This window comes from Dendrobium catenatum, unplaced genomic scaffold (genome assembly GCF_001605985.2).
Source record: "Dendrobium catenatum unplaced genomic scaffold, ASM160598v2 fragScaff_scaffold_1284, whole genome shotgun sequence".
In the NCBI taxonomy this organism is placed as follows: domain Eukaryota; kingdom Viridiplantae; phylum Streptophyta; class Magnoliopsida; order Asparagales; family Orchidaceae; genus Dendrobium; species Dendrobium catenatum.
The window spans coordinates 2369521-2383599 of record NW_021319746.1 but is presented as its reverse complement, the minus strand read 5'-3'; the positions used below and the strand labels follow the sequence as shown (position 1 = coordinate 2383599).

General features: G+C 35.9%; 1 protein-coding gene across 1 annotated transcript; it reads left to right on the top strand.

Annotated features, from left to right (window-relative positions):
- Window positions 1-1954: 1954 nt before the first annotated feature.
- Window positions 1955-6340, top strand: LOC110102501 (serine/threonine-protein kinase Nek6-like). Its single transcript, XM_020830852.2, has 10 exons — window positions 1955-3049; window positions 3127-3172; window positions 3266-3346; window positions 3656-3698; window positions 3818-3867; window positions 4893-4974; window positions 5056-5105; window positions 5203-5276; window positions 5357-5408; window positions 5475-6340. The coding sequence occupies exons 1-10, from the start codon at window positions 2973-2975 to the stop codon at window positions 6210-6212; spliced, it is 1293 nt and encodes a 430-aa protein (XP_020686511.1). The 5' UTR covers window positions 1955-2972; the 3' UTR covers window positions 6213-6340.
- Window positions 6341-14079: the final 7739 nt, after the last annotated feature.

Below are 14079 nucleotides of genomic sequence, written 5' to 3'. Positions count from 1 at the left end.
AGATTTCCTATTTACCATTGCCATAAATTAGCTCACAAAAATCTCCATAGCCGAACCAAACCCAAAGTCCCACCACATCAACAGAAGGCAACAACCGACCTCCCAAGACCGATCACTGCCGTCCATCCATCATCAAACGGTCAACAACCGAAACCATGGTCCCATCCAGCAATTATTCCCTCACCTCCATTCTCCTATCTGAAGCAAGCTTTTTTTCTAAACTACTATGCTCCTTTTTTCTTTTTCAAGCTTCACTTTTGCTCCACCTTTCACATTACAATACTCTCTAAACCTTAAAGCATCCACTTCAGCGCCATTATTGCGATCACAGCTCCTCTCCTCTCTATCTGACTTATTCATTTCTCCAACGTGATTCTAATCTATCTCTTTCTCTCTCTGTTTCTGGTTTTAAATGGGGAGAGAAGAAGAAACAGAGCGGATGGTTGAAGAGACGATGGAGAGAGGAGGAGAGGAAGCGTACGAGATTGTGGAGCAGATTGGGAGAGGAGCTTTTGGCTCTGCTTTTCTTGTGGTTCATAAGACAGAGAAGAAGAAGTAAGTTTTCCATTCATATTTTTACCTGTTCTATCTCTGCTGTAGTGTAGTAAAGGGAGCCATGGCTCTCTGTTTTCGATGCAGATATGTTATGAAGAAGATAAGGCTGTCGCAGCAGACGGAGAAGTTCCAGCGCACGGCTCATCAAGAGGTGGCATTGATAAAAACTGTTTCTTTACAATTTTCATTTTAATTTCCTTTTTGTTTTTTCTCTTTCAATTCATTCAAACCGAACAGAGCCATCATACAGTTCAATAAAATAAGGAATATTTTCACTTATTTTGTATGAAAATTAGGACGTTAAATTTAAGAAAAAAATGGGAATTTTTTTTTTTTGCAGTATTTACAGATTATAAACTTACTATTAGCATCTGACTATATCAAATAAAATAGTAGTCTAATAATTATTTAATTATTTATTAAAGTCTGTAGTCTGACTTTGACTTTGTTTGGACAACTTTTTACTGTTCTTTAAAACAGTTTTTTTAGTGCAATAAATTTTGGTAAAAAAAACTGTTTTAAAAAGAAATTAGAGAAGCCGTCAAACAATCAAATGAGCCTTACATTGATATTTTATTAAAACAATTTATATGAGAGAGAGATTATTTAATTTGCTAAATTAATAGGCAGGGAATACAATCTAGGGGAGTAAATGAGTTGTGTCAAGTTGAATATTTGCCTAATTAAGCTAAGATCTTTTAATTCTTACTATGCCCGAACTCAGCTCATTCAAAAATTATTAGGCACGAGCACGACTTGATTATTGAATATCATTTGGAAAGCTTGTGTTTTGCTCGACAAGGTTATGAGCCTAGTCAGGCTGAGCTCAAGCTCGAATTTGTAGCTCGATAAGCTCATCTCATGAGCTTGTTAACGAGTAGAGTTCTAATCGACTCAGCTGACTTGCACCTAAAATACAATCTAATCTAGCTTAACTCACTTTTAATGCATGCTTATTTTTTATACCCGGCAAATTCATTTTTTATTAAAAAAAACAGTATTCATTAGGCTCTATTTTGTTGAAGGAAGTCATGAAATACACATTCATTTAGCATTATAATTTTATATTCAGTATTTGATTGCAAGATAATTAATAGATAAATTAAGCTTCGTTTGGGACAATTTTTTTACTAAAGCATTTTTTGTATAAAATTTTCAAATTAAAAAAAAAAAATTGTGCTAAAAAAATACTTCATAAACAGTAAAAAAATTATCTCATATGAAGCCTAAATTTCAGTAGAAACAATATTATTTTTTTCACTTATAATTCTCTATTCAAATCTAGCTATAATGTGAAACAAAAAGCTGCTTAAAAATCCAAAAACACCCTCAACTTTTTATCAACCAAACAAAAAAAAAAAATGTATGACCTTTTTTTTTTTTTTTTGCAATAAAAAAATTGTCCCAAAGAAGCCATAATTGGAATTTTTTCTTTTAAAATAGTGGAAATATTAATCCATTTATGATTTTACAGACTCCTTAAAAGTAGGCGTTTCAATTAGATGATTTACATTCTCTGCGCATTATTATACTTTCCAACATCTAACTAACGATTTCAAAAGCTGTAGAACACAGAAACTGTGTATCAATAAGCGCTTCTCATTTGGTTGTTTTTTGAATGCTTTTGGGTCTTAGCGAAATTCTTCCATTACTTCATTATACTCTGTATGATAAAAATTTCTGAAGAAAGTCAAAAGATTTTTTTCTATAAATAACATCTCAAAGACAATCACATCAATTAGATTAACGAAGGAACAAATGCTTCTCTGGGAAATTTTCCGTCTGAAAAATGAGAAGATAAAGGATTCTCTGTAACTGTAAGGCATAGCTGATTTGTTCCATTCGAACAGGAAAAAACATCTCTAATCAGTGGAGGATGAATAGTGTGACGTCAATATTGGTGTTGCATTGTTCACCTACGCGATTTTTTTTGTCTCAATCGGATTTGCTGAAGAAATGCGTGAAAAATGAGAAAGACGGTTATCTTCACAGAAGCGCGCAAAATGGAGTTCTATTGGAGATGAATGATGACATTTTTGAGTTTCACTGCATTTTTTAATGAAAAATGAGATTTTCGGTTGGACATGCCCTAAAATCATCTGCAGCCGAAAACTTCATTTTACACTCTAAAATATAGTAATACTCTAAAATGTTGTAATTCATCTCCAACCGAACTTTATTTTTAACTTTAAAAAGTATATTCTTTTCTACAACCAGAAGAAATGAAAAAAAAATGGCGTACGTGAATAGTGCGACATCAATATTGAGACCGCACTGTTCACCTAGCATAAAATGGCACTGAATTTGGCATTTGGTTGGAGCTCTATGGCCATTGCAAACGCTCGCTTGGGGTTCGGTTCGAGACGCCCTAATGGAATTTCTTCATTATTTTGTAATTTTCCTTCTATTTCCATGGAATGCTAAGCACTTCTTTACCTCTCCAGCAGGGTTTCTACGTGTGCATTGTGACTACTTATTGTGAGGGAGGTGACATGTATGTAATGAGAACAAAAAATCCTTTTTCTTTTCAGCTATCTGCTTTCTCGTCACCATATTTAGGAATTGATGCAGGGCTGCCAAAATAAAGAAGGCAAGAGGATCACTCTTTTCTGAAGAGGTAAGAAGAGAGAAACTAAAATTTTGCAATACTGAACTCTACAAACCAATGAACCCACAACACATTTTCTTCTATGCTGTATTGAAACTGCAGAGAATATGCAAATGGCTGACCCAGCTGCTTCTAGCAGTTGATTATCTGCATTCAAATCGTGTTCTACATAGAGATCTTAAGGTAAATAACTGATATTGATCTCCTTTTATGGCCTATTTGTTAGCTTCTATATAAAAAATACATTTTAGCAAACAGTGGTGGAATCAGAGAGTGATTGAAGCTTCGTTTGGAACAGCTTTAGATCACTACTTTTTTCCTGCTTTCAAGATATTTTTGTTCTAAAAAGCAGCTTTAGGAAGCACTAAGAAAACAGTCCTAAATGAAGCCTAAGAGTCGCTCTCGCACATCATATATATGAGAAAATGTCAATATAAATTTATATTATAGAGTATACAAATGAAAGAATGACCAATTTCTATTTAATTTCAGTGCTCAAATATATTCCTCACAAAGGATGGTGATGTCCGGTTAGGTGAGTAGCTTTCCAGCTTTGTGTTTAGAGATATTTGGTCAGAATTCAGATCTACCAAACATTCAAATTTTACAGTTCAATGATGCCTATATATTTTTTATTTTCCTTGATGTTTGAAGGTGACTTTGGACTTGCAAAGTTGCTTCATTCAGAAGACCTCACTTCCTCGGTACTGGACAATCTCTTGGCTTGAACTTGTTGCATTGAATCTCTCAGTACATTATGATATTCTTCTTATAATATGTCTGATCTAATATTTCAGTTTTAAACAAAATATATATTTTTTTAAACTTTAGTTTCTGTTTAGATAACATTAAAATGATCTGATTTATAATGCTTGATTTATTTTTACGGCTCAATAAGCTTTCGAACCAAGCCAGGTTGAGCTCAAGTTAGGCTCGAATTAAAACTCGTGGCTCGATAAGCTCGACTCGTGAGCTCGTTAATGAATCTAGCTCGAGTTGGCTCAGCTCACTTACAACCCTATAAATCACTAATGGCCCGCCACAGTTGTCTATCAGTTATCAATAATTGTTGACCACTATTGTTGCCTGCAATCACAATCTTTTATAATTTACATAATAAACAAATTTTTATTTCTTGTTAAAGCATAAATTAAATAAAATAAAATAAGACAAAAACATTAAAAAAATAAATAAATAAAATAAAAGTAATCCTAAACCACTCTTTGGTGTACATTTTCATGAAACAACAGAAGGGACTAATAGAGTATGCTTAGTTTTAAAATTTTGATTCCTTTAAAATTAACATTTGCGAGCACCAAGTGCTCTCCACTAAAGGCTTAAGTTGCATGCTAAGCCTTCGTTTGTGATAGCTTTGTTACTACTTTCTAAAACATGAACATAAAACGGTCAAAAGTTGTACCAAAGGAATCCTAAATCTCATGTGTTCTACGAAGTACTAACACAAGGATAAAAAAAAGGTATTAATGTTGTGTTTCTTTTGCATCTGTGTCTATAATGCCTATTACATACATGAACTAAAATAGATCTTTGCATTCAAAACAACAATTAGTTGTTTGCTTACTGTTTCTTGTGATGTTTTCCAATTGTTCTATCACAACAAGATGAAGAGCTCTTGAATCCCTTTAAGCCAACACAAAACACTAATCTAGTTATGATATTGTGGTCTTAAATGTTATTTATTAGTGATTTCTGGTTGCTTAATCTCAAGATTGTAGGAACTCCAAACTATATGTGTCCTGAGATCCTGGCAGATATACCTTATGGCTATAAATCAGATATTTGGTCATTAGGTAACACTTTCACCATTAATTTGCTTCAAGTTTTTTCCTTGATGAGATTACCCATAACAATTCTCTTGAAACAAACTTCAGGTTGTTGTATTTTTGAAATTTCAGCACATCAAACAGCTTTCAGAGCTCCAGTAAGTATGCTTGTTCTTTCTTCTTCTTAGATTATTTGTTAGATTGCAGAAGAAGTGATCTAACTTTCCTTTGTTGTTATTGAAAATAACCAAACAGGACATGGCAGGACTGATAAACAAAATAAATAGATCATCTATATCTCCAATGCCAACCAAATACTCATCGTCACTGTGAGTTTCCTCATTAGAACAAATATATCCAAGGAAGAATCCAAAGCACTTGGCTGATGATTTTTTCTATGTGATAACAGTAAGAGATTGATCAAAAGCATGTTGAGAAAGAATCCAGAACATAGACCAACGGTAAGTTCTTATATAAACAGTACTAAAGCTCGAAAATAATGTCTACTTACAGCATTGAAGTTTTAGGCCGCAGAGCTGTTGAGGGATAACTACTTGCAGCCATATCTCGCTAAAGCCTGCAATCCTTCTTCATTCTTCCTTCCAATAAAGCCTACCATGAAAACATCGCCAGAGAAACACGGCAAAAGGCAAAGTGATGAAAAACCACTTTTTACAAAAGCCAGTAGAAGAAATGAGACAGATATAAGTTCTTCAGAGACGCCTGCGATGGAATTAGTACTAAGAACTCAAGATAAAACAACAAATAATGTCGAAATGGAGTCAACTCTTGTAGTGCCCATGCTTCCTGGCACGGAGCTAAAACAAAGGAAATCAAATAATGATCAGAAAATAATAGAAAATTTTGATTCCAAAGAGCAAAACAAGGCAGAAAAACTCCTGAGAAGAGGAGATGAAAGCTCAGATGGAGCTACTTTACCACATCTGCAAAGAACAAAGACTGAATTAGATGAGATGGGAGGGGTCACAGAAGAAGCATCATCAGCGAGCACACTAACTATTGTACACGCAGATAGCACACAGGCTGAGTGGGAAAACTTGAATGTGATCCAACAAAGAGCTGATGCTTTGGAGTCTTTACTGGAGCTATGTGCTCAGCTTTTGCAGCAAGAGAGGTTGGATGAACTTGCTGGAGTTCTAAGGCCATTTGGGGAGGAAGCAGTTTCCTCAAGAGAAACAGCAATCTGGCTTACAAAAAGTCTTATCTCTAATGCCAAATTTGACAGGGAGGCTAAAATCCAGTAAGAGAGCCTTGGAATTACAATTATCTGCTGCGATAAGAACTCCTTTAAGAAGTTTTTGTGTGCGGTTATCTTGTATTTAGCTTTTTTGTTCTTTGAACAGATAATGAAACAAAGAAATTTTCCCCAGTACTTTTGGCAAACACAAAATTCAAAATTTAATAAACAGATTTTCTCAATTGCTCATGAAATTCACCAGGATTAAAAAAAAATACATGTCAGATAAACTCGGCAAAAACATTATAATCTTCTACATGAATGAAACTTACAGACCCGTTTTTGGTATTTATGTTTTTTAATCTTTTGTTTTGATAGGGAAGTCCTCACAGCAGCTAACTGGTGTTAAATATAAGGACACTTCTACCAAAATCATTCTTGTAAATTAGTAAAGATTGTTTAGAAGAAAGACTACTAACTATAAACGTTAAGGAATGTCTATAACTTGATTATATTTGATTTGAGTATATGTCCAGGCAACCAATAGAAATCTCACTGAATACAATTAATTAGAAAAAAAATTTATTCTTTATTATCTTAATAGAATACGGTAGTTGTTAACAATATTACAACTTACTAATCTCAAACTCCTGGAACCAAATGTCACACACTTTCTTCGAAATTTTCTTCCAAGAGACATGGAGTATCAAATCTGCTCCATATGATATCCAGTATCTTTTGTGTGGGCTGCTTTGATGGATAAAATCTGTACAAATATCTAGTTGAAAAATATTATTTCTCAAATATATCTAATATATAACATACACATTTACGTACGAGCAGGGGCGGATCCAGCTTCTTTTTTCAGGGTGGGCAAAAAAAAATTTTTTTGGCGGGGGATGGGCAAAGATAGTTAGGATTGATAAAATTAGGACAAAAAATTTTTTTGAGAGAGGGCAAAATATCCAAAATATACAAAATATTTCAAAATCCTCTCTAAAACTTAAAAAAAAAAATTTTTTGAGGGTGGGCATTTGCCCCCCCTCACTACCATGGGGATCCGCCCATGCGTACGAGTCACCCTCATTATAAATCAGGATTTGTAGTCGGTGTTGTACCAGTCTAAGTGGAAGGTTTAGCTACAGTAAGGGTTGAAGGTCCAGTTGCAAATGACTGAGGAGGTGGTGGGTAGTAAAATAACAGAACGTATGATGGATATGGATAAGTAGCAATGACTCCTTGAGAAGATGGTGAAGGGTAATACGTGCACAGGTCTAACGACGGAAAGCAGGGGCCCACTACATGGGGTCGATTGCGTGAATCTTTTTTCTCTATTGGGTACTCTTAAGAGTCAAACTCTAAGTCAAATCTAGGGACTATTTGGAGAAATGATTTATGCAAAATGTGAGCGGGATTTATGCTAATTCCTGCCAGCCAATAGATCTCACGGCAGAATAAATCCTCCATTTTCCTCTATTTGTCATAAATCTTAGATCTATTAAATCCTGGAATTTGGTGGATATAAGGGATTTGGCTGAAGAAGCGCGTGAAAGGGAGGTTACCTTGATCGCAAGCGAGCTCCCATCACTATTTTTGAGAAAGCCATGGTTAGAGGAGATGACGACTGCAAAGATGAAGATGAATGGCGAGGAAGTCTGACTTCCAATGGGACAAGAAGGAACGCCGTCGAAGGAGGCGATGCTACAGGGGAACGTATTATAAAATTTACATATTATACATTAAAACTCTTCTAACAAAAAATGATTATTCATCTTGAGTTAATTAGATAATTGACAAAGAGCCTTGTTCGAGATGATAACAGTGATTGAGAAGCGGGATTTACGGGAAATGATGGTGTCACCAGTGTTGGAGGATTTCAGCGTGATTTCTTATGGGATTTCAGGGCTTTGATCGAAGATTTGAGCAGAACTTTGACCATACGAGGTAATTTCATTGTTATTATTAAAATAATTATTTTAAAACAATAAAAGTTCAAACATTTCAAAATGTGTTGTTGCCTTAATTTGCATGCTTTTCGCCTCGTTTTGGGTGTCAATTTCCTCGATTGAGTTTCTTTGGGTGAAATTACTGTCGATTTTGGACATTGTTAATGTTTAGAACACATCGATGTTGTTTGTTTTATGATCGGACATCATTTGTGCAACATCGTGCATCAATTTCCTTGATTTATGTGTCATTGTTTTGGGATCCAGCTGATCTCCTCGCGCTATATTAATTGAACAAATTCATGGCTATTTTTTGTATTGACGATGCTCCAAATGGAATGGAGGAGTCCATTTTGTGAACGAAGGTTGTCTGAGTAACGTCACTCATCAATTTGGGGTGTTGGTCATTTGTTTTGATCAATCTCATTTGATTTGACTGTGAGGGGGTCCCTCTTAGTTTAATTAGATTCTCTGATCGCAACGGCACAGTCTGTTTGGCGATTAGAGGTCGTTTGACCCTTCAAGTGCATTACAACACTAATTTTGCCCCTTTTTGTGCATATTTTTATTTAGGGATCAACAACCTACTATAAGATTTCAAGGATGAGTGCAAACTATTAGTATATTCCTATAAAAATATGCACACTAATGGCTGATGGGTGGACATATGTGTTGGTGGAAGTTTTGAAGAGGGGTTTTTAAAAGAGTTAATCTAGTTTGGGAAACTTGAGTTTTAAATTCATAGTTTCAAAATCGAATGCCTCATTATAAATGATATATTTCCCCTTAAGGCAAATACATCGTTTGCTAATGGGTCAGGTGATGAAACTGAAAGTTGTCATCCTGATTATAGTAGTTAAATTCAAATAAGAATCACGTACAATCCCGAAGGGTTGAAATGAGATTCTATCAATATTCAACAACTATTATCAGGATGAGAGATCACTAATTTCATATGCCATATCACAATAGTGAATAATATATCCCTCCAAGGAGAGAAAATATCACCCATTATTGATCGATGGGATATGATGATAATGATCATTTTTTACTTCATTTTTCAAAAGAAGATTAATTTTGAGTTTTGAAAATTGATTTTGAAAAAGGTGGATGTGAATTCTAAATCTCCTATGAGCTCAATCCCTCGTAAGTAATTACATCATAGGAAATTAGAGTTTCCTATAAAAAACTCTTGATTAAAATAATGACAAATTTTTTCTTAGAGATTTTTTAGGAGTGAAATCAAAGAAGCTGGATTGGGAATTTCAATAGGGATTGGAGTAAGATTGAGCTCAAATATGGAGGGTTAACCCCAGAGACATGTCTTATCAATGTGCAATTGATATACTCTGAATAAGGGGTCATTTGATTGGGTTTTGAAGTGTTTGAAAAATCACTGAAAAAGACTCACAAAACCTAAGCCTTTAGCCCTAGATTTTGGTATGGATTTTCTAAATTTAAATTAGATTCTAGATTTAAGTGCATGAATTTGGATTATCTAGATCATTGATAATCACTTAAATGATCATTAATGATTTAGATAAGATTGGAGTTGGATGAGAGGTTAAAATGATTGAGTTTGGGCTGACTGAAGGTTAGAATTGTCCTTGAAGTTTAAACTAATAATATATCCATCATATAGGGTTGAAGATCAGGTGATGGGGAAGATAATGCGCCCACCACCATGATGGAAACTGGATGGTCATATGACATGGAAGATAATATGCTCATCATAAATAATCGAGGATGACCATAAGATGGGGAAGATAATATGCCCATCATAGAGGGTTGAAAATCAGGTCATGGATAAGATAATGTGCCCACCAATATGATCAAAACTAGATAATCATACGACAGAGAAGATAATATGCCCATCATAGAGGGTCAAAAATCAGGTGACGGGGAAGATAATGCTCCCACCACCATGATCAAAACTGGATGGTCATATGACGGGAAAGATAATACGTCCATTATAGAGGATTGAGGATGACCATATGATGGGAAAGATAATATGCCCATCATAGAGGGTCAAAGATTAGGTGATGGGGTATATAATGCGCCCACCATCATGATCGAAGCTGGATGGTCATATTAAGGGGAAGATAATACGCCCATCATAAAGAACTAAGGATGACCATATGATGTAGAAGATAATGTGCCCATCATAAAGGGTCAAAGATCAGGTGATGGGGAAGATATTTCACCCACCACCATGATGGAAATTGGATGGTCATATGATGGGGAAGATAATACGACCATCATAGAGGACTGAGGATGACCATATGATGGGGAAGATAATACGACCATCATAAAGTTTCAAAGATCAGGTGATGGGTAAGATAATGTGCCCACCACTATGATCAAAACTAGAGTGAAACTAGGATGGAGCCATGAGGTGCATACTCCATCAATAGTGGACGTAACCCCAAGGGAAGGGAGGACCCAATTCTAAGGAGAAGGAGAGTGAGCTTGAATATTGAGAAGTACAAGAGAGCATGTTGATTTGATTTAAACTTAAGAAAAAGAAAATTTTTATTGATTCATAAATTGAGCTACATCAATCATATTATTTCTTGAGAAAACACTCATTGATAGGCAACATTGGGTGGTTTCTCTTATAATCCACTAGCTGATACGAGCCTCCTTCGTAGACAGTCTCTACAATAAAGGGTCATTCCTAAGTTGGTTCAAACTATCCACCAATCTTTTGGTAGGTTAGGATAGGCCTCCGAAGAACCAAGATCAAGTCTCTTACTTAGAAGGTTGTAGGTCGCACTAACTTATCATGATCTTGAACCATTCGGTCATTATGCAACTCTAGACTCTGCTGAGCTTGGAGATGATGCTCTTCAAGGCCTTCGAGTTCTTCTAGCTGGAGTTTTGCATTTTGCTCAGTTATGATTTGATTTTGGATTGCAACTCTGAGTGAAGGAGTTTGTACCTCCAAGGGGTGTATTGCCTCAAACCAATATACTAGTGCAAATGGTGTGGATTGGGTCGGAATTCTATAAGTGGTACAATAGACCCCCAAAGCTTCCACCAATTGCTCATCCCATTGTCATTTATTATTATTAAGGGTCTTCTTGATAATCTGCACCAAATTCTTATTGAAGGCCTCCGTCAACCCATTAACCCGGGATAATAAATTGTTAAGTATCTCTAATCAATGTTATTGCGTCTTACAAAACTATTAATTTTTGTAGACTTGAATGCGGACCCATTATCAGATATAATTCTATAAGGTACGCGAATCAGTATACAATATAGACACAAAAGAATTTTAAAACATGGTTTGATGTTACATTACGTAGGAGAATTGATTCCACCCACTTTGAAAAATAATCAGTCATACCTAATATGAAGCGATGACCCTTCGAAGGAGGATGATCAATTAGCCTGATAACATTCTTACCCCAACTTTTAAAGGGACATAATACTATCATGGGATGCAAAACATTAGGTGGCTGATGTAAAACCACACCATGAACCTAGCAATGATGATAATATTTTGTAATATTCATGTAATCGTCAATCATTGCAGGCCAGTAGTATCTAATTCTTTTAATTCTCAACTTCATTTTTGGATCCGATTAATGAGCACAACATAGTTTAGAATTGGCTTCATTAACAATCTTCAGGGCCTCTCATTTGTCTGGACAATGTAGCCACATCTGATCGAATAATCAATGGTACAACATATTGTTGACTAGTGTGTATGATAGGGCACGCTTCTTAACTTGGTTAGCGAGGGGTTTGTCTTGGGGAAGTTTTCCCTCTTGAAGATAGTCGATCAATGGTTATCTCCAGTTGCCTTCTTCATCAATTATTGAAGAGGCAAAAATGATATGGGGATATTGCTTGTTGATGTTCTCCAAATCTATAGGGGAAAGGACCTTATGACCTTGAATCTCTATAGGGGTGGAGTTTTTTTCGAGTATGCAAATTCCTTTGCAAGCTTCACTAAGGCATCTGTCGCATAATTTCATCCAATTGGAACCCTATACAAAGTTACGACATGGATCTGCTTGAGCAAGTGAGTAGTGTATTGATGATATTTTAGAAGATTAGGATTCAAAACCTCATAGGTTCCTACAACATAGTTGATCACAAGTTGAGAATCACCAAAGATTTTAATATGTTTAATCTCTATTAAGATTGTAAGTTCCAAACCAGTTATCAGAGCTTCATATTTAGCCTCATTGTTCATATAAGGCTCTAATTAATGGTAAAAAAATGCATTATTCCCTTTTCTAGCATTTCAAAAATCATGCTAATTACATCTTTTCTGGGAATCATAGATTTTTGGGTTGTGCCTCATTGAGAGGACGCTGCACCATCAAAATGTAATTCCCTGACAGGGTCATCAGATTATCTTAAACTCATGATTTATTTATTAGGTAAATCATCATTTAAAGGAGAATTCGCTGGCAGCGGTGCACCGTAAGAAAGTCGGCAATGGCCTGTCCTTCCACAACATGCATGAGAATGAAAGTGATCTAAAAAATGAGTAATATCATAGACCACCAAGCCAAACATCCTGACTATGTAATTCAGGTCAAAAGATATTATAAAGGGTTGACTCTACAAATCAAACTGATCAAATTAGACAACATGTAATGCCTTAGCTTTTAGGTTGCAAAAATTAGAGCAATATAATGCTTCTCGATTGAAGGATATCAGATCTCAATAGGAAGGAGTATTTGGCTAAGGTTGTAGAGAGAATATTATTTTCCCTCATCATTTACTTGAGCTAACAGGGCACCAAAAGCCTCTTCTAGGATTGCAGTACAGAAAATCAAAGGTTTTCTCGGAACAGGAGCTATTAGAACTGCCCGATTAGAAAGATATTATTTGAAGTCATCAAAGGAATTCTGACACTTCTCATCTTATATGAATTTAGCATCCTTTTTTGCTAGGATGGAGAAGGTTTGACATCTAGAAAGATTGGAGATATACCTCCTTATATATGCCAACCTACCTTGAAGAAACCTCAACTGAGTAAGGATTCTAGGAGGTGGTGATGTGGAACATCATAACTTAAGTGTTCCTTAGGACTAGCTTAATCTAGTTTGTTAGAAGCTTTTTTAGAATATTCTATAGATAGCTTATATATGTATGCATTGTAGTAGGAAAGACATTATTGAATGAATATTATCTCTTTAATGAAGCTTTGAAGCTTGTGTTCCTCTTGTTCCCTAGATTGGGATTAAATCCTTCTTGCAGGTCGATTCTTTAGATGATTCACTATATTAGTTTGTATCAGAGCCTGGAGCTTGCGAAGATCGATGGAATGCAGAAGAAGGTTGGTTGTCGACGACGATCGAAGCCAAAGAATAAGAAGGGTGGTCGACGACGATCGACACCAAAGAAGGTGGGTTGTCGACGATGATCGAAGTTGAATTGCCATTTATCAAGCTCAAGCGAAGGAATCACTTGATTAGGTAGACATAAATCTTGATCAGATAGATAGAAACCTTCGATGCATTAAGAGAATGCGAATATCGTCGGCAACCATACCGTCGTCTTCATCTTCGCTCCTCTCTTTCGCTTCATGAGATTGCAAACATATTCGCAGTCAACCAGCAGTCGCCCACGATTACCCTCCGCTTGAACTCCTACTCCGGTGGCAGGACCCCCCTCCACTTTAATGCTAGATCCATGTTCCTAAACCTCCATCTTCTTCTATTCCTACCACTGCCAATGATTCATACCATCGCTCATGTGGCAATCCAAGAGCCTACACTCATTTTAGTTCACCCGAACTGGCCAATCCCACTCCCGCTTCCACCATTAGAGAGCATTCCATCCTCTGCCAGATCTGCTCTAGATCAAGAAGGACGGATGCAAACAACATCCCAAATACGAGTCCTCTCAACAACACCAACCTTGTCAGATTGGCCAAACCTCCTCCGCTCCCGCTTGACCTGACCGCTCCTGTAAACAATCCTTCCGATGCCCAAGTCTTCCATCCGAATAAACTCTCTAACC

Coding starts and splice junctions, on each gene's coding strand:
- LOC110102501 (XM_020830852.2), top strand. CDS start 2,973: ATGCTAAGCACTTCTTTACCTCTCCAGCAGGGTTTCTACGTGTGCATT. Junction 4,975..5,055: donor ATCAGATATTTGGTCATTAG/GTAACACTTTCA, acceptor AACAAACTTCAG/GTTGTTGTATTTTTGAAATT. Junction 5,277..5,356: donor ACCAAATACTCATCGTCACT/GTGAGTTTCCTC, acceptor ATGTGATAACAG/TAAGAGATTGATCAAAAGCA.